We start from the raw sequence: 21,702 nt of genomic DNA, 5'->3' as shown, positions 1-21,702 counted from the left end.
ACTGGCTGTTTATCCCCTGTCCCTCTCCTGACAGTCACCCAGCTACCTATGACACACTTTAGGTGTAACTACCTCCCTGCACCTCCTGTCAATCTCCCCTCAGCCTCCCTAACAGTCTAGAGTTCATTCAGCTCCAGCTACAGATCCCTAATGAAGTCTGAAAAACCCTGCAGTTAGATACACTTCTTGCCGGTGTAGTCATCAGACACTAGAGGTCTCCCTGGCTTCCCATATCCCATAAGAGGAGAATTTCACTGTCCATGTCAGCATTCCTACTGCTCTAACTACGTAATAAAAAAAGAAAGAAACTTACTGGAGACTTAACTTAGCCTCTTCCTCGTCTTGCTGAAGCCGCTAGTGCCCCTTAAGCTCCATAGTCTTACCCTGACAGACTCCCAACAATGGCCAGTCCCACAATTGGCACTCTTCCAAAACCTAACTTAATTCAAACTTACTTTCTTTCTTATTGGCCCTTACCCAGTGCCTAGCAATCTCAAGCCCACCAATTTGTTCAATAATTATTGAATCGACAGTGAATTGATACATGGCATTGTTTCTGTGCTTAACCACACACACAGGGAATAGTGCAGACAGCTAAACACACAGCCTTGAGTTGCATCTGTGTTGATGGTCAGTGCGGAGAGGTTGTTACCAGTCTTTACTGACTGAGGTCTGCTGATGACCAAGTTGAAAATCCTGTTGCAGAGGGAGGCAATAGAGGTGTTTCTATAATAAATGAGATACTGATAATAATGGTTTAAGTAGAATTTATATCTGCTTTTAAAAGACAATTGCACAAGTTTAAGAATTGTATGTTGATAGGGCCAGAGGATGAGTCAAACTGGTTTGTGCTTAATGTGCCCTGACATAGTGGACCAAAGGATCCCATTCTGTGGAATGATTTTATGCCTTTTACCGGGTACTTGTTATATTTATGCCATGTTGGCCTATTTTAAACATTTTCCATCCCGCTCTAGAATTCCCTTTCAAAATGTTCATATTACTTGAAATGTTTGATTTGGTAAATTTAATTTCAGCTCTGTCATTACCTGTTTCTTCAATCTGCTAATCTTCATGGTTTGAGTGTGTGTATTGGAATTTAAATCCTTTTTCACAGCCTGCATGATTTCCTATAAATAAAACTTCATCAGTGAATTACCCATTACTGACTTGCAAAGTTCTGCATCAAGAGTGTTAGCGATTTCAGTGCAATGTTAGGCTCATTTGTTACAACTTTAAATGCCTTTAGTAGTTGTGTTTGTCATGATTCTTTTCATTAAAATACCCTAATACCAGATAGTTTTTTTGTCCCTTTCATCATTGCTAGTAAATGTACTGTATACTTTATTTCGATAACAAAATTATTTATACACTACAGCTGAAGTTGCCAAAGATAACGGACAAGAAGCAAAGAAACAAATCATTCACTAAGAAACCTGTGGAAGGTGAAAATAAATTTCCAGCTGTGTAAGTTCCAATATCCAAAGTGATATATTCTCATACAGGTCTGAATATTTTGCTATTTTTAATTAATGCCAATGTTCGAATAGAAACTGTCTTAAATAATTTATTTTGCAATTTATTAGCTGCTAAAATGTGCATGGTCAGAAAAGTAGCAACATGCAGTTAATATTTATTCGTTACTTAGGAGCCACTGACGGGGGCCATCCCCAGCTAGCACTTTGTACTCATGAATGAAGCGCAATAAGTTAGCAAGCAAGCCCCACATGTGTAGTTAAGAAGGCAAATAACACATTGGTCTTTATTGTGAAGGGGTTTAACAATAGGGAGGTTTTGTTTCAGGTATACTGGGAATTGTTGTGAACATACTGGAAAGATGAAATACTGTAGACTGTAGACTTTGGCCCGCTTACCTAAAAAAGGACGTAATAGCATTGGATGTAGTCTAAAAATGATTCACCTGGCTAATTCATAGGATGAGAAGGTTGTCCTATCAAGAGAGTTCAGACAGTTTTAGTCTGTATTCCTTGGAGTTTTGAAGAATGAAGGATAATCTTATTCAACTATATAAGATTCTAAGTGAGTTTGACAGGGTAGATGTGAAGATGTTTTCAGGAGTGGGAGGGTAACAAGCAGGAGGACATAACTACAAAATATGAAGCCAGTCACTTAAAGGTGTGGTGTATACAAATTTCTTCTCCCAAATGGAAGTGAATCACTGCAAATCTCTGTCCTGGGGGCTGATGGAGGCCAGACCATTAGATGTATTTAACATGAATGTGGATGCATGTTTGAAAAATTGAGAATCTGAGCGTTTTGGGGAACTAGCACGGAAGAGTAATTGAGACTATCATGGATGAGACATAATCATTTTAAATAGCAGAGCAGGCTTGAGGGGTCTGGGGATGTTTGTGAGGAGATGGTAGTAAGTCACCTTCAAATTTGGTAACTTGCTAGGCCATTCAAGCGCATTTTTAAGAATAAAGCCACCACCATACCCCGTGGTGCTGAAAGCTTTTATAATTAAAGTGATGAGAATCTTCTTTCTAGCTTGGACGGGCCTGTATATTTTTTATCACCATTTAGCCATCAGCCATAATATGGCTTACCTGTGACCAACTTTGAATTGCAGGAGTTCCAAATAACTATCACCTTTTGAAAAGGGTCCCTAAAAAGATTCTGCCTGGTGATTCTATGTTTCCTTGCAAGAAGAAATAATTTAATTGTCTATGTAAATAATTTCCCCCAATGTTTTCAAATATTTTGAGCTCCTTGCCATTCTAGTAATCCAGACTGTGCCCCTTGCAAGCTTAACTGTGGTGGCAAGAAATGCTCACAACATGTTAGGTTTGGTTTAACCAAGGCTTTGCATGGCACGAAGTGTATCACTGATAACGATGTTTTCCTGTGGTAAACAGAAAAAAGGGGCTGATCATTTCTGGCTTCTTAAACTTGGCCACACATACTGAAATGATACTGTTTCTTCCTCTGAAATTAAACAAGATAACTTGACTAGAGTCCCTTGCTCGAGTTTCCTTCAAAATTTATAATGTAATTTTAAGATATAATCAAATCTATACTAAAGGAATCTTAAAACTTAAATTATATGATGGATATTTGTGTGTGTGTGAAAGAGAGAGAGAATATGAATGTATGTGTGTATGTACTGTATCTAGAAAAATCTAGAAAAAGAAAGTGAATGCCTGGATATATTAACATTATCTTATCAGTTTGAAGCAGCCTCTAACCAAGATACATTCGCGCCATCCCTGCTCACACCCTCATCAATCTGCTTCCCCACACATATGTTTAATTTACCTTCTGTGACTGTCAAAGCAGTAACTAACATAACTTTGAGAAGTCCCATGTTTAAATTCTCATTGCATAAGAAAAGAGATAAGAAATTCATTGAAATGCTTAATAAATAAATGCAACAACTACAAAGTAACTTTAAATTATCTGGAAGCACAACAATAACAAACTTTTCATTTAGGCCTTTACCAAAGAAAAATGAACCTGTAAATTTCACCAAATTAATAGCCAATGGGTATGCTGAAGACTTGATCCAGCAGCAAAATAAGTGGAAGGAGTTACCACCAAAGATAAAAGAACCTGGAGGTACTAATTTTCAAGAACTTCTGTAATCTGTGATATGAATTTATACTCAGTTGTCATTCAGAGGAGATAATAAAACAGTGAATGGGACATTCCTATTCTAGATTCCTTGAAAATTTCTTGCAGAGGGGATGATGATATTGAACGCTGAACTATAATCATTAAACAGCAGCCTGACATAGGTATTGCTGTTGTCCAGGTGGCCCAAAGCCCAGTGGAAAACCAGTGAGATTGTGTCCGCTACAGACCTGTTGTTGTAGTCGGCAAATTGCAATGTGTACAGGTCCTTGCTCAGGCTGGAGTTAATACTAGTTATGAATAACCTGACAAAATACTTCATCACAGTGGATATGAGTGCTACTAGATGATGGTCATTGAGACAACTCAGCCTGCTCTTCTTGGGCAACTTTTGACTACAGCAGTGAGACATTGAAGATGTCCTTGAGTGTTCCCATCAGTTAGTTGATGAAGATTTTCAGTACCCTGTCTGGTACACTATGCCTTGAGAAATCGTTAATAGCATTTAATCCAAACAACTGTGAGCTGTTGCACTTCAGGAAGTCAAATGTAAGGGGAAAGAATACAGTAAATGGCAGGATCCTTAGTAGCACTGATGTTCAGAGGATCTTTGAGTGCAAGTCCATAGCTCCTGAAAGTGGCAGCACAAGTAGATAGGGTGGTAAAGAAGGCATGCAACATGTTTTCCTTATAGGTTGAGGTGCTGAGTATAAAAGTCAGGAAATCACATTGCAGCTATAAAACTTTGGTTAAGCCACATAAGACATAGGAGCAGAAGTAGCCTATTAGGCTCAGCAAGTTTCCTCTGCCATTCCATTATGGCTGAAGTATTATCCTTCCCAACATCATCCTCCTGACTTCTCACCATAACCTTTGACACCCTTACTAATGCAAGAATCTATTGATTTCCACTTTAAATATACACAATAAATTGACCTCCACAGTATGAGGCAATGAATTCCACAGATTCACCACCCTCTGGCTAAATAAATTCCTTCTTATCTCTTCAAACATCCTCTCAAGTCCACTCTATCTAGGCCTTTCAATATTTGATAGAGCCATTAAACACTCTACATATATTAACTTTTTTGTTCCTGGGATCATTCCTGTGAACCTCTTTTGAACCCTCTCCAATGCCAGCACATCCTTTTATAGATAGGGGCCAAAATTGCTTACAATACTCAGTGCAGTCTGACCAATGCCTTATAATGGCTCAGCATTACATCCTTGCTTTTATATTCTTCTTCAAGTAAGTGCTAACATTGCATTTGGCTTCCATACCACCATCACAACCTGCAAGTTAACCTTTAGGAATTCCTTCTGCAACTCTGATTTCTGAATTTGCTTGCCAATTAGAAAATAGTCTACACCTTTATTCCTTCTACAAATAAATTCCTGTCTTTTGGGGTGACATTTGAACTTTCCAGTCCTCTGGAAATTACTAATGCCTCCACAATCTCTTCGGCTTTCTCCTTCAAAACTTTGAGGTGTAGTGCATCCAGTCCAAGTGATTTATCAGCTGTAGACCATTCAGCTTTCCAGGCACCTTTTCCTTAGTAATAGCAAATACACTCGGATTTCTGGCATATTTCCACAGTGAAGACTGATACAAAATATTGATTCAGTTCATTTGCCCTTTCTTTGTTCCCCATTACTACCTCCTCAGCATCATTTTCCAGCGGTCCAATATCCACTCTGACCTCTTTATGTATATGAAAAAACTTCTGGTCTCATCTTTTATGTTATTGGTTAGCTTAGCTTCATTCGTATTTCTTCTTTTCTTTCCTCATGGTCTTTTTAGTTGCTCCTTATTCCTTATTGCCTTCTGTGGCTTTTTAAAAGTTTCCTAATCCTCTAGTTTCCCTCTACATTTCATGTCCTCTTGTTTGATTTTATGTTGTTATGCTGTATCTGACGTCCCCTGTGTGCCATGGTTGCCTCATCCTCCCTTTAGAATACGTGTTTTTTAGTAAATCTAATGGTCTGAGTGCCCTCCTACTAGTATCTATGTCTCTGCATCAGCGTGGATGTTATTTACCGTATCTCATTTTGGAAGATATGATGCTGGACATTCCTTTTCCAAAAGACCAGAAAATTTCAAAAGCACTGCACAAAACTCAATTCACTTTATATCATGTTGTACATCAAGTTCCACGGAGAAAGGGACCAGCGGGTGTTTAGTATCAGAAATGTATCTATCAGCTTAGAATAAAAAGCAAGAGTACTAGTTCAAGCAGTAGGCTGGAACTTTTACCTGATATAAAAGTACAACATGGAAGAAGATATTAAACAGGATCTTTTCTGTCTAGCTCCTGGGTATTAATAAAAACACAGCAACATTCAAGTAAAATTAGGAAGATTCCTTGGTCTCCTTGGTGGACATTTCACATTAAAAAAACTGCTTTTGCACCAATTAATGTGACTTTGAAAGGCCTCACAGTTGCAAACTTCATTACATACGGTACATAGAATGCACTTGTATCTTGGTGGTGATGATGGGGGCTGGAGGTGGGGGGGAGTGTTAACCGTACATAACTTCAAGATTCAAGATTTAAGATTGTGTAATGTCATTTATGTTATACAATCATAAAGAAGAATGAAATCATTGTTATTCTAGATCTGATGCAGTATTACAAAAACCACATTAAGATAAAGAACACAATAATAAAAAAACACAATAAATGTAAATACATAAGATAATTTATGTATACAGATTGACTCTATGTCTATAAAGTGATGCAAGGCACAGGAGTGTCTACATAAAGTGGCCCTGACAGGGAATGAAAAGGTAGAGGTAGTGTGGGGTGTGGAGGGGTGGGTTAATGAGTGGAGGTGTTGATCAGCCTTACTGCTTGGGGAAAGTTACTGATTTTGAGGCTGGGGCTCCTGGTGTTGCATGCTGTGTAGCCTCCTGCCAGATGGAAGTGGGACAAACAGAGTGGGCGAAAACCTTAATGATGTTACTGGCCCTTTAGCAGCACCTTTCTGTATATATGTCCTGCATATGTAACTTGAAATGTTATAAACATATTACATTTTGTCTACAGACTTGGTTCCTTTAAATGAACTCCAGGAGGAGTTTAGAAAGAAAAAACCTCTTAGAAATGCAAATCCAAAGGGAAGAAAAGCTACTTCAACTAAAGAGGCCCAAAATGTATCCATGCAAGACTCTGCAAAGTAATCCCATAGCTAAAACATCACTTACCCTAAACAAGTCAGTCTTCCATTGATCTTTTTACAACAGCAGCTCTTAGCATTCAGCGATGCTGAACAACATTTTAAAATACCATTTTTGGCAGTTAGCATATTAATAACAAAATTTCTGGACAAATTTTTGTTAAGTTTCTGTTAATGAAACATATGATAAGCATTTTAAAGACATATGAGAGAATTATTTTATTCAACATGGATGTCAGAGGTGCCCTTTCTGTTCCAGAAGAATGGTATTTTGTGCTTGCCCTGATGGAACTAGTAATGCCAGAAACCATACTTTTGATGTCAAGCTGTTGGTGGTGCACAGCTGACACCTGCTGGAGTAGCATATTGGGAAGGTTTGACTTTATCTCACCACTGCTATTTTGGAGTTCAGCGAGCCAGCCAATGCCCTCTTCGGGATGTTTCATATGACGTCTCCTGAAAGGGATTGTCAGCTATGTTGAGACATATTGTGAATTGTTTCTACCAGTTAGTACTGCAATTTTAGACCTAATCATCCTCTTTATTTAATATGTACAGAATGTTCCATGGAAGATCATGAAGTCTTTGTGCTGACTTAAGTGTTTCTGCAAACACTACTTTTTCTCAGACTTGGGAAGTGGAAGAATAAGCAGAGGTGATACATGAAAAGGAAGAGGATGAATTAGGAGAAGAGTTCAAAACATAAAGTTATATTTACCCAAGGCTTCCAGTTCACTGTAAGACATCCACACTGAAGCCTGCATCTCACATCCATCAAGTGCAATCTTGGAGCAGAGCTAGTGGCTGTATAGTAAATGTGACCATGAAATCCTCGGAGCCACGGCTGGAACTATTTGTAATGTCTGTAGTTTGTGGCCAACTGACATTTTCCATTTAAAAAGAACTGCCTATTTTCTCTCTTGTCAGATAAATGGCTTTTGGCTTCGGAAGGAATGCAGTCTCTTTGGCATGGTGTAGGGTCACTGATTGCACAATGCTTTGTGGGTACCCCACTTAACATCTTCAAAATATGCTGCAACTGAAATCTCAATATCAGGTGCCCACTTGCAGTAAATCACGCAGGCAGTGTTTGAGAAACCAGATACACTTAATGGCCACTTTATTAGGAACACCTGTACACCAGCTCACAAATGCAGATATGTAAACAGCCAATCATGTGGCAACAACTTAAAGCATAAAAGCATGCAAACATGGTCAAGAGGTTCTGTTGGTGCTCTGAAGAAACTCAATAGGGAAGAAATGTGATCTAAGTGACATTGACTTTGGAATGATTGTTGGTCCCTGTCAGGGTGGTGGTTTGACTATCTCAGAAATTGCTAATCTCCTGGGATCTTCACACAAAACATTCTCTAGACTTTACAGAGAATAGTGAAAAACACAAAAAAAATCCAGTGAGCGAGCAGCAGTTCAGTGGGAAACGACACCTTGTTAATGAGAGAAGTCAGAAGAGAATGGCCAAAGTGGTTCAAACCAATGGGAAGGTGACAGTAACTGAAATAACCATGCATTACAATAGTGGTGTGCAGAAGAGCATCTCTGAAGACACATCACATTAAACCTTGAGCTGGATGGGTTACAGCATCAGGAGACCAAGAACATACACTCAGTGGCCACTTCATTAGGTACAGGAGGTACTAGGTAAAGTGGTCTATGAGTGTACACTGATGACATTTTCATTCTACTCTCCCCACTCTGCCGTTCTCATTTGAGCCCCCAACAAATATGTCTAATGACAAATTGTTTCATGACTGGTGCCCAACCTATCCAAACTTAGGCTGCAAGCACATAATGAAAGCCAAGATGCTGTACACAATTTAATACAGTAGGTTGTTGGCATGTTAAAACGGTCCTTCTGCTACAGAGAACTTGACAGAACAGGAAACTACTTTGTAGATTCATAGCATACTATATTAGTATCATGAGGGCACATCCCTTGTATCATGTAGACACTATGCAGCTGAGGAACAGGGGAGGGAAAGCAATAAAGAAAAAATGCAACATAGAAAACTCCTTTCAGACTAAACTGTGAATAACATCTGAAAACTGTTTTCTCTAAGCATTAAGGAGATAACACAATTCACTAATACTCCTACACCTTACATGGCTTCTGTTCATTACCTTCACAGCATCTGTTGAGATACAATACAAAAAGAAATGCCAATACATATTAAGATTCCAAAATAGATTAATAATCCAAATCGTAAAAACCTCGATACTGTTAAAATGATAAGTTTTAAAAATTATTTTAATTCATCATTTTTGGTGGGCTGCAATCAGCACAGTGCCAATAAAAAGAAAGGAGGTGTAAGTGGTCAGTTATTATCTGAGTGGGGCAGTGTTAGAGTGGTCCGACTGTGGCTCAACAGGCTTGGGCAAGCACAGGCAGGGGTTCCAAATTAGAGTCTAATAAGGTTCTTTTTCTCTGTTAAATTTGAAAATGGAGGTACTGGTATGTTTTGTGTGAGATGTGGGAATACTGGGAGAGCTCTAGTCCATGTTATGGAACAGCAGCTGCAGCTCAATGAACTTCGGCTCATACAGAAAACATGAAGAGGTGATTGTTAGGAGGGACATAGAGATAGTTAGTCCTGCGTTGCAGGAGGCAGGTACCTGGGTGACTGATGGGAGACAGAAAGGGAATAAGCAGCCAGTGCAGAGTACCCCTGTGCCAGTTCCCCCCAATAACATGTATACCACCGTGGATACCGCTGGGGGGGGGGAGGGGGGAGCAACCTACCAGGAAGAAGCCACAGCGCCCAGGCTTCTGGCACTGAGTCTGGCTCAGAAGGGAATGGGGGAGAAGAGGAGTGCATAATTAGTGGAGAAGAAATTAGATTTGGTGGACTTGAAAGAGACACCTGGATGGTACGTTGCCTCCCCGCTGCCAGGGCCGGGGATGTCTCGGATCAGGTCCATGGCATTCCAGCGGGGGAGGGTGAGCAGTCAGAAGCAGTTCAGGTTGGTACCAATGACATAAGTAGGAAGGGCAAGGCGGTCCCAAAGAGAGAATATAGGGAATCAGGCAGAAAGCTGAAAAGCAGGACCTCCAGGGCAGTAATCTCTGGTTGCTGCCTGTGTCACATGCTGGTGAGGGTAAGAATTGGATGATTTAACAGATGAAAGATTTGTTCAGGGGGTAGGGTTTCATATTTTGGATCATTGGGATCTCTTCTGGGGAAATATGACCTGTACAAAAGGGGATGGGTAACACCTGAACCTGAGGGGGCCAATATCCTTGTGGGCAGGTCTGCTAGAGCTGTTTGGGAAGGTTTAAACTAATTTGGCAGAAGGATGGGAACTGGAGTGATAGGGCTGAGGTTGAGGCAGTTGGTATACAAACAGAGGTAGTGTGTAATGGACTGTGAGGAAGGACAGACAGATGGTAGGGCAAAATTACAGTCAAGTGGGATGAATTAAAGTGAATCAAGATCCAAGATCCAAATACATTTATTACCAAAAGTGTATAAATTATAAAACCTTAGATTTGCTTGCTCACTAGTAGCCACAAACCAAGAAACCCCAAATAAAAAAGGAATAATAATAAAAATTTAAAAAACAACACTTGATGCACAAGAGAAAGAAAAAAAAAGTACAAGTTATGCAACCAATTGAAGCGAACAACAACATTTGGACCAAAAATGAGTCTTCAGATCCGAACCCCGGAGCAGCCCAAAGCCTCGCTCATCATATTAGCGGGCACAGAGCACAGCAGCTGGGTAGTCCTCATAGCCTCAGTGCCATGGAGATGACAGGGGACCAAAATCAAAAAGCATGATGAATACAGATCTGAAGGGGTTATATTTTAATGCATACAGTATATGGAATAAAGTAGATGATCTTGCAGTGCGGTTAGAAATTGGCAGGTATGATGCTGTGAGCATCTCTGAGTTGTGGCTGAATGAAGATCATAGTTGGGAGCTTAACATACAAGCATATACATTATATTGAAAGGACAGACAGGTAGGTGGGGGGGGGCTGAGTGGCTCTGGTAGTAAATATAAAATCAAATCCTTAGAAAGGGGTGGCATAGGATAGGTAGAATCCGTGTGGGAGAGTTAAGAAATTGCAAAGGTAAAATGATCCTGATGTGCATTATATACAGGTGTCTGAACAGTAGCCAAGATACAAATTACAATGGGAGATTAAAAAAAAGCATGTAAAAAGCGGAATGTTGCGATAATCATGGAGGCGTTCAACGTGCAGGTAAACTGGGAAAATCATGTTGATGCTGAATTCCAAGAGAGGGAGTTTGTAGAAAGCCTACAAGATGGCTTTTTAGAGAACTTTGTGGTTGAGATCACTAAGGGAACAGCAGTTCTGGATTGGGTGTTTATATAATGACCTAGATTTGATTAGGGAGATTAAGGTAAAGGAACTTTTAGGAGCCGGTGATCATAAGATGACGGAATTCACACAGGAGTTTGAGAAGGAGAAGATAAAATTGGATGTGTCAGTATTGGAGTATACAGAGGCATGAGAGAGAAGGAGGCCGATGTTGATTGGAAGGGGGTACTAGCAGGGATGATGGCAATAGCAATGGTTGATGCTTCTAGGGGAAATTCAGAAGGTGTAGGAAAGATACATTGTAAAGATGAAGAAGTATTCTGGAAGGAGGATGAGGCCACCATGGCTGACTAAGGAACTAAGACAGTATAAAAGCTAAAGAGAGGGAATATATATATAGCCAAAAATAATGGGAAGGTAAAGGATTGGGAAACTTTTAAAAACCAACAGAAGGCAACTTAAAAGGCCATAAGGGGTGAAATATGAAGGTAAACTAGCTGATAGTATAAAAGAAGATACAAAAAGCTGTTTTTGATATTAAAAGGATAAAAGAGAGACAAAAGTGGATATTGATCTGCTGGAGAATGATGCTGGTAGGTAGTAATGGGGGACAAACTGAATAAGTATTTCGCATCAGTGTTCACTGTGGATTCTCTAGCAGAATGTTAGAAATGTGAGAGTGTCATTGCTGTTACTAAGAAGAATGTGCACGGGAAGCTGAAAAGTTCGAAGGTAGATAAGTTAGCCGGACTCTTGGGTCCTGGGTAGGTCTGTAGTCTAGTGTAGTTGTTGTTTTTTTTTCTCTTTGTTGTTTTTTATGTAGTTCAGTCTAGTTTTTGTACTGTGTCATGTAACACCATGGTCTTGAAAAACGTCTCATTTTTACTATGTACTGTACATAGCAGTTATGGTCAAAATGACAATCAAAGTAACTTGAAAGAGGTAGCTGAGGAATTTGTGGAGGCGTTATTCATGATCTTTCAAGAATCACCAGATTAACGAATATTCCTGAGGACTGGAAAATTTAATCCAAAGCTGGATAAACTTTTCCTATTAAAATGGTTGGTTTCTCCATCACTTCATTCTTAAATTAATGGAGTGATATGACGAATTTCTAAATCAAGGATACCTGGTCCAACTATAAGCTTTTCACATCTTGTACATACTGTTAACTACTTTAACCAGAACAACCAAATTGCCCAAAGAGATTGCTTCACAAATTACCCAAATTTTATTTCTTATAGATTTAAGTGGTGGCCCTTGGGCAGATAGCCTGTTGTGGGTAGGGATGTCTTTATCTCTAAAACCCCTTGGAAAAATTACTGGGACAAATATAAAATGACCAAAATAAAAAGATGAGAGTATCCTTAATGTTAACCCATCATTATATATCATATCTTCCCCTTAATTCACATTTACTTTTGATCTAAAGGCTGTAGAGAGTTAAAGTGTGACCTCTTAATTTCCTCTACTCCCAGAATCGCGGGCTTATCCTTGCCTCTTTTTCATTTTTGATACCCAAGAATTACAACCTGATTATTCGGTGATTATGAAGGTACTAAGACTCAATTTCATGTATACAGTATTGAATCAAGTACTGCCTCTGTGCCTAATTTAAACGTCTCCACTTAAGGGAGATATCGGGCACAAGTGATCTGTTGCTAAAATGTGGTGAAAGAATAGCAGATACCAATTCATTGTTTAGGTGCTTAGAACATGAAAAGTTTATTTGGGCAGATTAAGATGGTTGATGGGTGTGCAAATTGAAGCTGCCCTTGTGCTCTCTGTGCTTGAAGTCAATGGTTTGAGAGGTGCTGTCAGAAAAACCTACATGGCAACTTGTATGCATTCTTAAAGTTTGCACTTGTGATGGAAGTGGTGAAATGAAAGTTTAGAGTTAAATTATCCACCATTCACTACCCAAGATCCTGGGTGGTGTTGAACTTCTGTAATGTTGTTAGAGATTATTCTTCTTACTTGCGCCCCATAGGCATTGGAGAAGCTTTGGTTTGTCAGACAGTAATCACTTGCTGAAGGATACCTAGCCTGTCACCTTCTCTTGTAATCCCAATATTTGTATGACAAGTCCAGCTAAGTTTCTGTCAATCATGTGGGACTCTGAACTAATAATGCAATTAAATGTCAAAGGTAGCTAAATAAACTCTTTTAGAGCTGGTCATGACCTGGCACTTCTGTGGCGCAAGCATATTGCTACTTCTAAGTGGATGTCTGGATGTTGCCTAGGCCTTGCTGCACATAATTGTTTGTGCATCACAAATAATCTGTTCAAGGAGATAGAAGAAATTCTTGTTTAGGTAATCTAAGGGAACTTATAAAGCAAAAGGAATTGATTGCACCTTGGAGAACTACACAAATTAAAATGAAGAACCAATTGAGTTGAGATTACAGACGGTGGGGGGGGGGGAATAATAAATTAATTCTCAGAGTGGTTCAGAGAAAAAACGAAGGCTGTTCTATAAATGGTCATCACATCTCGTTGTTGTTTTGCTCTAATGGAAGAATAAACTTTCCTGAACTTCCATTAAGTGTGCCAGTCACTTGACAATTACAGTAACTGTGGCCAACATTAGGGAAAAATATTGTAGCTGACCCTGTGCTATGAGTGTTGGGGGCACTTGTCACCTTCAGAGCCAGAGAGAGCAGAGCATGCTAGTGACCACTGCTGCAGATTCTGAAACAGTAGATGTTAGATCACTTCAATGCTGAACCATATATGCATACATTATTATCTTCCAGGTGCCCTCAGATATTTTACTCATCTTTTCAATGTGAATTAGATATTATTTTAAGTATGTATCAGAAATGGTATTGGAAATGATATGGCAAGTGTGGGTTGGGACAGGCTGTTTTCTGGTAAAGGTGTACTTGGAAAGTGGAAGGCCTTCAAAAATGAAATATTGAGAGTTCAAAGCTTGTATGTGCCTGTCAGAATAGAAGGTAAAGATAACAAGTGTAGGGAACCTTGGTTTTCAAGAGATATTGAAAGAGATAAAAGGAGGTGCATAGCATGTATAGGCAGGTAGGAACAAATGAGGTGCTTATGGAGTAGAAGAAATGCAAGAAAACACTTAAAAAATAAATCAGGAGAGCTAAAAGAAGACATGAGGTTCCCCTAGCAGACAAGGTGAAGGAGAATCCCAACAGATATGTTAAGAGCGAAAGGATTGCAAGGGACAAAATTGGTCTGCTGGAAGACCAGAATGATAGTCCATGTTTGGAGCAAAACCAGATGGGGGAGATCTTAAGTGCATTCTTTGCATCTTGTGTTTACTTGGGAGATGAATACAGAGTCTATAAAAGTGAGGCAAAGCAGCTTCATGGACCCTTGTACAGATTACAGTGGAGGAGGTGTTTGCTACCCTGAGGCAAATCAGGATGGATAAATCCCCAGGGCCTTGCTAGGTGTTCTCTCTGACCCTATGGGAGAAAAGTACAGAATTTGCTGGGCCCTAGCAGAGGTGTTTAAAACATTTAGTGTCACAAGAGGTAACAGAGGATTGGAGGTTAGCCAGTGTTGTTCTGCTGTTTTAAAAAGGCTCTAAATGGAAACCAGGAAATTACAGGCTGGTGAGTCTTAACATCAGAAGTGAAAAAGTTATTGGAAGGTATTCTAAGGGACAGGATAAATAAGTACTTGGCTAGACATGGATTGATTATGGATAGTCAGCACGGCTTTGTGTGAGGTAGGTTTTGAGGAAGGTACAGGAAAGTTGATGAAGACAAGGCAGTAGATGTTGTCTACATGGACTTAAGCAAGATATTTGACAAGGTCCCGTGTGAAAGGCTGGTCAAGGACATTCAGTCACTCGGCATTCAAGTTGAAGTAGTAAATTAAATTAGATATCGGCTTTGTGGGAGAAGCCAGAGAGAGGTAGTAGGAGGTTGCCTCTCTTACCAGAGGCCTGTGACTAGTGGTGTGACAGGGATCGGTGTTGGGTCCTTTGTTGTTTGTCATCTATATCAATGATCTAGATAATAATGTGCTTATCTGGATCAGCAGATTTATGGATGACACCAAGATTCGGGGTGCAGTGGACAGTGAGGAAGGCCATCATGGCTTGCAGAGGGATCTACATCAGCTAAAAAAATGGGCTGAAAGATGGCACATGGAATTTAATGCAGACAAGTGTGAGGTTTTGCACTTTGGTAGGATCATCTAGGGTAGGTCATACACAGTGAACGGTAGGGCATTGAAGAGGATAAAAGGATTTGGGAATACAAGTGCATAGTTCATTGGAAGTGGTGACACAGAAAGATAGGGTCGTAAAGGAAGTTTTTGGCACGTTGGCCTTCATAAATCAATGTCTAGAGTACAGAAGATGGAACATTATGTTGAAATTGGGTAAGATGTTGGTGAGGCTAATTTGGAGTGTTGTGTGCAGTTTTGGTTACCTACCTACAGGAACAATGTAAACAAGATTCAAAGAGTTCAGAGAAAATTTACAAGGATGTTGCCAGAACTGGAGGAATTGAGTTATAAGGAAAGATTGAATAAGTTATTTTGAATGGAGAAGATCGAGAGGAGATTTGATAGAGGTATGCAAAATTATGAGAGGTATAGACGGTAAATGCAAGAAGGCTTTTTCTACTGAGGTAGGATGGGATGACAACTAGTGGTTATGGGTTAAGGGTGAAAGGTGAAAAGTTTAAGGGGAACATGAGGGGAAACTTCTTCATTCAGAGGGTCATGAGAGTATGGAATGAACTGCCAGTACATGTGGTGCATGCGACCTCGATTTCAATGTTTAAGAGAAGTTTGGATAGGTACATAGATAGTAGGGATATGGAGGGTCAATGAGAATAGGCAGGTTAAATAGTTTCAACATGGACCAGATGGGCCAAGGGGCCTGTTTCTGTGCTGTACTTCTCTATGACTCTATGTCACATCGTATGTAAATGCTCCCTGACTGATTTCTTACTGTTTCATAGGGATCACAAACTGGAAATGCAATACCCATGGTACACCTTGGAGCTAGTTTAATAGTGACAAGTGGAACATAACAGTAATAATTCAATTTGTTCATAGGACAGAATTCGGCCATTTGGCCCAGTGAGTGTGCTCTGCCATTCCATCATGGCTGATCTGTTGTTACCCTCACTCCTATTCACCTGTTTTCTCCTTGTAGCTTTTGGCACCTTTACAGATCAAGAAGCTATCAAACGTTGCTTTAAACATGCCCAATTACTTGGCCTCTACAACTGTTTGTGGCAATGAATTCCACAGATTCACCACTCTCTGGCTAAAGAAATTCCTCTTCACCTCTGTTCTAAATTGGATGTTGTCTACTCTGAGGCTGTGCCCTCTGGTTCTAGACTCCCCCACTATTGGAAACCATGTCCACTCTATCTAGTGTTGAGGGACCAGGTGAGATTATCAATTATGTGCACTTCCAGGATCTTGGTGTCCTAACTCTCTCCAGAGAGGAGCCATTTACATGCTGCGAGGAGTGGTCCGCCTGTACCTTCCTAAAGTCCATCATTATCTCTTTAGTCTTATTCATGTTGAGACTTAAGTTGTGCTCACAACAGTCTACAAACCGCTGCACCTGCTTTCTGTACGATCGTTGTTGTTGATGAAGCCAGGCACTCTTGATTCATCAGCAAACCTGATGATTCGGTTTGCGGTGGGCCTGGCAGTATAGTTATTATTCAGCAAAGTGAACAGCAGCAGGCTGAGCATGCTGCTCAGTGTGATGAAGCTAGGGATGTTACTGCAAACACAAACTGACTGAGGTCTTTCTGTCTAGACTTCCAAGATCCAGTTAAAGAGAGAGGTGCTGAGACCCAATGAAGACAGTTTACCACCTGTTTCTGAACGAGGATTGTATTAAACACCAAGCTGAAGTTAATAAACAGCTTTGTGGCATATGTGGCACCATTTTCCAGGTGTTACAGGATGGAGTGCAGGGCAGAGGCAATGGCATTGTCAGGGAACTGATTTGGATCACTGGACCTATTGTCCAGTAGCACTTATATCCCCTGTGATGAAGTGCTTTGAGATGTTGGTGATGAAGCATGTCTACTCCTGCCTGAGCAGCAACTTGGATCTGCCCCAGTTTGCCTCTCGTCACAACAGGTCAACATCAGATGCCATTTCATTGGCTCTCCACTCAGCTCTGGAACATCATACACCAGGGTGCTCCTCATTGATGACAGCTCTGTATTTAATACTATCATCCTCTCAAAGTTAATCTATAACCTTCAAGATCTAGGTCTCAATACCTCCTTTTGCAACTGGACCCTCAATTTCCTGATTTGTAGAACCAGTCAAGTCAAGATTGGCAACAATATCTCATCCACAACCTCCATCAGCACAGGTTCACCACAAGGTTGTGTGCTTAGCCCCTCTCTACTCGCTTTACAAATATGACAGTGTGGCTAAGTGCTGCTCCAACACCATATACAAGCTTGCTGATGACATCACTGTTGAGGACTAAATCAAAGGCAGTGACAAATCCAAAACCAAACAGCTGATTACTGACTACAGGTTGAGGAAACTGAAGGTCCATGAGTCAGTCCTCATCAAGGAATCAGAGGTGGAGAGAGTCAGCAGTTTTAAATTCTTTGGTGTTATCATTTCAGCGGATCTGTCCTGGGTCCAGTATGTAACTGTCATTACAGAGAAGGCCTGGTAGGGCCTCTAATTTCTTAGAAGTTTGCGCAGGTTCGGTGTGTAATCTAAAACTTTGACAAACTTCTACTGGTGTGCAGTGGACAGTATATGGACTGGTTGCATCAAGGCCTGAGATAGTAGTGGAAACGGCCCAGTTCTTCACAGGTAAAGCCCTCCCCTCCATGGAGCATATTTGGAGTGCTGTTGCAGGAAAGCAGCATCCATCATCAAGGATCCTTCACCATTCTGGACGTGCACTCTTCGCATTACTGTGATTGGGAAGAAGGTAAAGCAGTCTTAACTCATTGGGTAGTAACACAAATTGACACATTCTTTTTAGGGGCACTACAGTAACATAGCAGTTAGCGCAATGTTGTTATAGCTTGGGCGGCTGACATTCAGAGTTCTAATCCAGCATCCTCTGTAAGAAAGTTTGTGCATTCTTCCGGCATGCAATTGGTTTTCCTCTGGGTGCTCCACAAACCAAAAACATACAAGTTAATAGGTTAATTAGTCATTGTAAATTGTCCTTTGATCGGGCTGGGGTGAAATCAGTGGGTTACTGGGAGGTAAAGCTCAGTGGGCCAGAAGGGCCTGTTCTGCATTGTCTCTCTGAATAAAATAGTGCCAAACCACCAGATTCAGGAACAGTTATTGCCCCTCAACCATCAGGCTCTCGAATCAGAGGGGACAACTTCAATCACTCCCAAAATGAACTGATTCCTCAACCTAAAGACTCAACAACTCGTGTTCTCAATATTTATTGCTTAATTAAATAATTAATGATCTATTTGTTTGTTTATTTTCTTTTTGTATTTGCACAGTTTGTTTGCAGCTTTTCATTGATTCTATTGTGTTTTTTCCTGTTCACTGTGAATGGCCACAGGAAAATGGATCTCTGGGTAGTATATGTACTTTGATAATGAATTTACTTTTAACTTTGAACTTTGAGTGATAAGTAAACTAGAAAGGGTCCAGTGAATCAGGAAGCTGTGATTTAATGCGATCCATTATCAGGCACTCAAAGCACTTCATTATTGTTGCGATCAGTGCCACTGGACAGTGGTCATTAAAGCAGGTTACCATCGCCCTCTTGGGCACCGGGATGATGGTAGCTATGTTGAAGCCTGGAGTCAGTGGACTGCTCTGCAGAGATGTCTGTTAGAGCCTCTGTTAACTGGGCTGCATAGTTCCTCAGCATCTGATCAGGTGTGTTATCAGGCCCTACAGCTTCACATAGGTTGACTCTGGCTACGGTAGCAAAGTTGTTAGCATAACGCTTTGCAGTACAGACCACCCGGGTTCATTTCCCACTGCTGACTACAAGGAGCTTGTACATTCTCACCGTGACTGTGTGGGTTTCCTCCGGGAGCTCTGGTTTCCTCCCACAGTCCAGAGGTAGGTTAATTAGTCATTATAGATTGTCCCATGGTTAGGCTTGGATTAAAAATCGGATTGCTGAGCAGTTTAGCATGAAGGGTGGGAGAAGCCTATTGCACACTGTATCACAATTAATCAATCCATCAATCAGTAAACAAACAAAAACGTACATACATACAACTCTCATCAGGGTCTTTTTACTCTTGCAGCTTCTCAACTCTACCCTTTTTAAGTAAATGTATTTGGGCCTTTCTATCAGAATTTCCTTTCTGGATCGATTTATCAATTCTCAAACATTATAGACTCCAGTAAACACCTCCCCCCATCCCTTCAACACACACAAAATGTTGGGAACTCAGCAAGCCGGGCAGCATCTATGGAAAAGAGTACAGTCGATGTTTCAGGCCGAGACCTCCTCTACCCTTGTTTGTGTTCTATTTAATCTTGCTCATTGAAATTTGCATTCTATATTTCTCAAATTTGATTGTTAGAAAATGGAGATGCAAAAATGTAGTGGAGTATATAGCTGATCTTTCTTTTCATTTCTATTCCTCCTTGTGCTCCAAATCTATCCGAAGATTGACAGTGGGCAGACAGAATGTCTAGCATGATATATCTCACTGACTTAAGAAAAATGATACCACTTTGCTACTGTGGTAAAGATAAGCTACTGAGCCTGAAGTAAGGAAGCAGGAAGAGGAATTGAGTCCTCAGGGAGGGATAGAGAAGGCACATCAGGAAATATCTAACATTTAGCACACATGCTTTAAAAATTTATGCAACATTTCAGGAGATTTCAAAATGAGCCAGTTTCCTGTTTCCGTAAACAGAATAAACTAGAAAGTAAACATCTAGCAAAATAAAATTGAAGGTGCTAGATTAAGATGTCTGTTCAATCCCACCTCGTAATATACATCTAATAGTGTAATTCCCATGTCAATATATGATATTATTAGCAGCAAATTAGACTATCAATTAGAAATTATATGTGATACACAAAAGTAGTTGCCACAGAATATAATCAGTAATTCTCTTCTAACTAGTACCAATGTGCAAATTTACTTGGGCTCTCTCTCTGTCTTGAGAATTCAAAATGTAAAGACAGTACAGCATTATCTTCAAATTGAGGAATATATCTTAAGAACTGTACAATCTCAGGATCATCGTGCTTCAGCATTTCTCTGCAATAAGAATGATGGGACACAGATCTAAATAAAATAGAATGAAAATTATCAGTACATGGCTACATTTTGTTTATTCTTGAGACATAGATGATGCTGATGAAGTAACACTTTTGCTCCTCAAGCCTAAATGCCTTAAAAAGATAGAAGTGATTTCCACATGGCCTTCCAGTGATACTGAAAAAAAAACAAGTCAGAAAGGTGTAGAAATGAATTTGAGGCACATTGTGTTCCCACTATTTTGAGTATTAAACTACATATTTATGTGTCTTAGACTGCTGCTCTACTTCTAGTTCTCAGTATTGAAAGAGCCCATTAAAAGGGAGCAATGCACAATGCTCACCCTCACTCACTGTCACAAAATTTGGCGATATCATCTTCCATCTCTTCTACCTTATTACCATATCTGCCTGCTATTTGCACGTATCATCTTGGCAGCATGAAAAACCAGGCACAACAGTTTCAGTTCCCACTGTTCTCATTTGTATCCGACCATTCCTTGGATAATCAAGTCAGCAAAGGAAAGTATTAAAATATTTTTGAAATCAGTTGTTCTAAAATTTCATTTATAAATATGCAAAATTACTCGACATAGTATGTGAATAGTTCACTTTTATTGATTTATAGTTTTCCAGTAATATTGCAAGCAGTATCTGTTTCAAAAATTATTGATGTGTTTAATCAATAAGTGTTATTTGATGAAATACATTTTACTTTTACAGAACTGTGTAAATTACTAGAACTAATGCTGCCCTATCAGTGGAAACATATCTAACTTGTAACGTGTTGATGTTATTTCATGAAAACAGTCCAGGAATAAATGATGAATTGGGCTTTCCAAATACAAAGAAAATAAGTGATATTGACATTACTTCCTTTCAACCACTGATGTTGCAATGATTTGTGCTAAACAGAGTAATGCAATGAATTTTTCTTTTTGTATTCATAGTTTCAAAGACATGCCAACTTGAACTGAGGCCTGCAGACAAGATGTGAAAATGTACAGATTGTGTAGACATCTACTATCACAGGACTAAATAAATACTTTTAATGGAAAAGGGATAGCTGCAAGATAATAGTTACCAGCTCTTGGATTGAAATGTTATATTTTTGTATAATTATATATATCCTTAGTAATATTAACAACTTTGCTTTAATTACATCCGAAGGTGACAACTTAATTCTTATTATTAATTTAACTATATACAGTATATATAATTAGATACCCTAAAACAATAAAAGGTAAAATAAATTATTTGAGCACAGCTATTTAGTTAATATTTAAGAACTACACTAATGTTGACTGGAGTGCCTTTCACACTTTCACTGAATATAAATATGAATATTCCACTGCTGGTCAGTGAGAAAATATAATGCTTAAAGAGCACAAATTCCTGCTTCTAAGATTATTGCTTTTAAGCATTAATTTTA

The 21,702-nt window shown here is 39.6% G+C and overlaps 1 protein-coding gene across 1 annotated transcript in view; it reads left to right on the top strand.

Annotated features, from left to right (window-relative positions):
* The window catches only part of LOC132378470 (uncharacterized protein C7orf57-like), an 87,751-nt gene extending 66,491 nt beyond the window's left edge, over positions 1-21,260 (top strand). Inside the window, exons 6-9 of the mRNA XM_059945406.1 lie at positions 1,379-1,467; positions 3,455-3,579; positions 6,642-6,808; positions 21,221-21,260. Of these exons, the coding sequence (XP_059801389.1) occupies positions 1,379-1,467; positions 3,455-3,579; positions 6,642-6,775 (348 nt within the window). The 3' untranslated portion in view covers positions 6,776-6,808; positions 21,221-21,260. The remainder of the gene's footprint in view (positions 1-1,378; positions 1,468-3,454; positions 3,580-6,641; positions 6,809-21,220) is intronic.
* The last annotated feature ends 442 nt before the right edge of the window (positions 21,261-21,702 follow it).

Source organism: Hypanus sabinus, chromosome 20 (genome assembly GCF_030144855.1).
Source record: "Hypanus sabinus isolate sHypSab1 chromosome 20, sHypSab1.hap1, whole genome shotgun sequence".
Taxonomy (NCBI): Eukaryota; Metazoa; Chordata; class Chondrichthyes; order Myliobatiformes; family Dasyatidae; genus Hypanus; species Hypanus sabinus.
The sequence above is the reverse complement of the archived record's forward strand: the minus strand, read 5'-3'. Positions and strand labels throughout refer to the sequence as shown.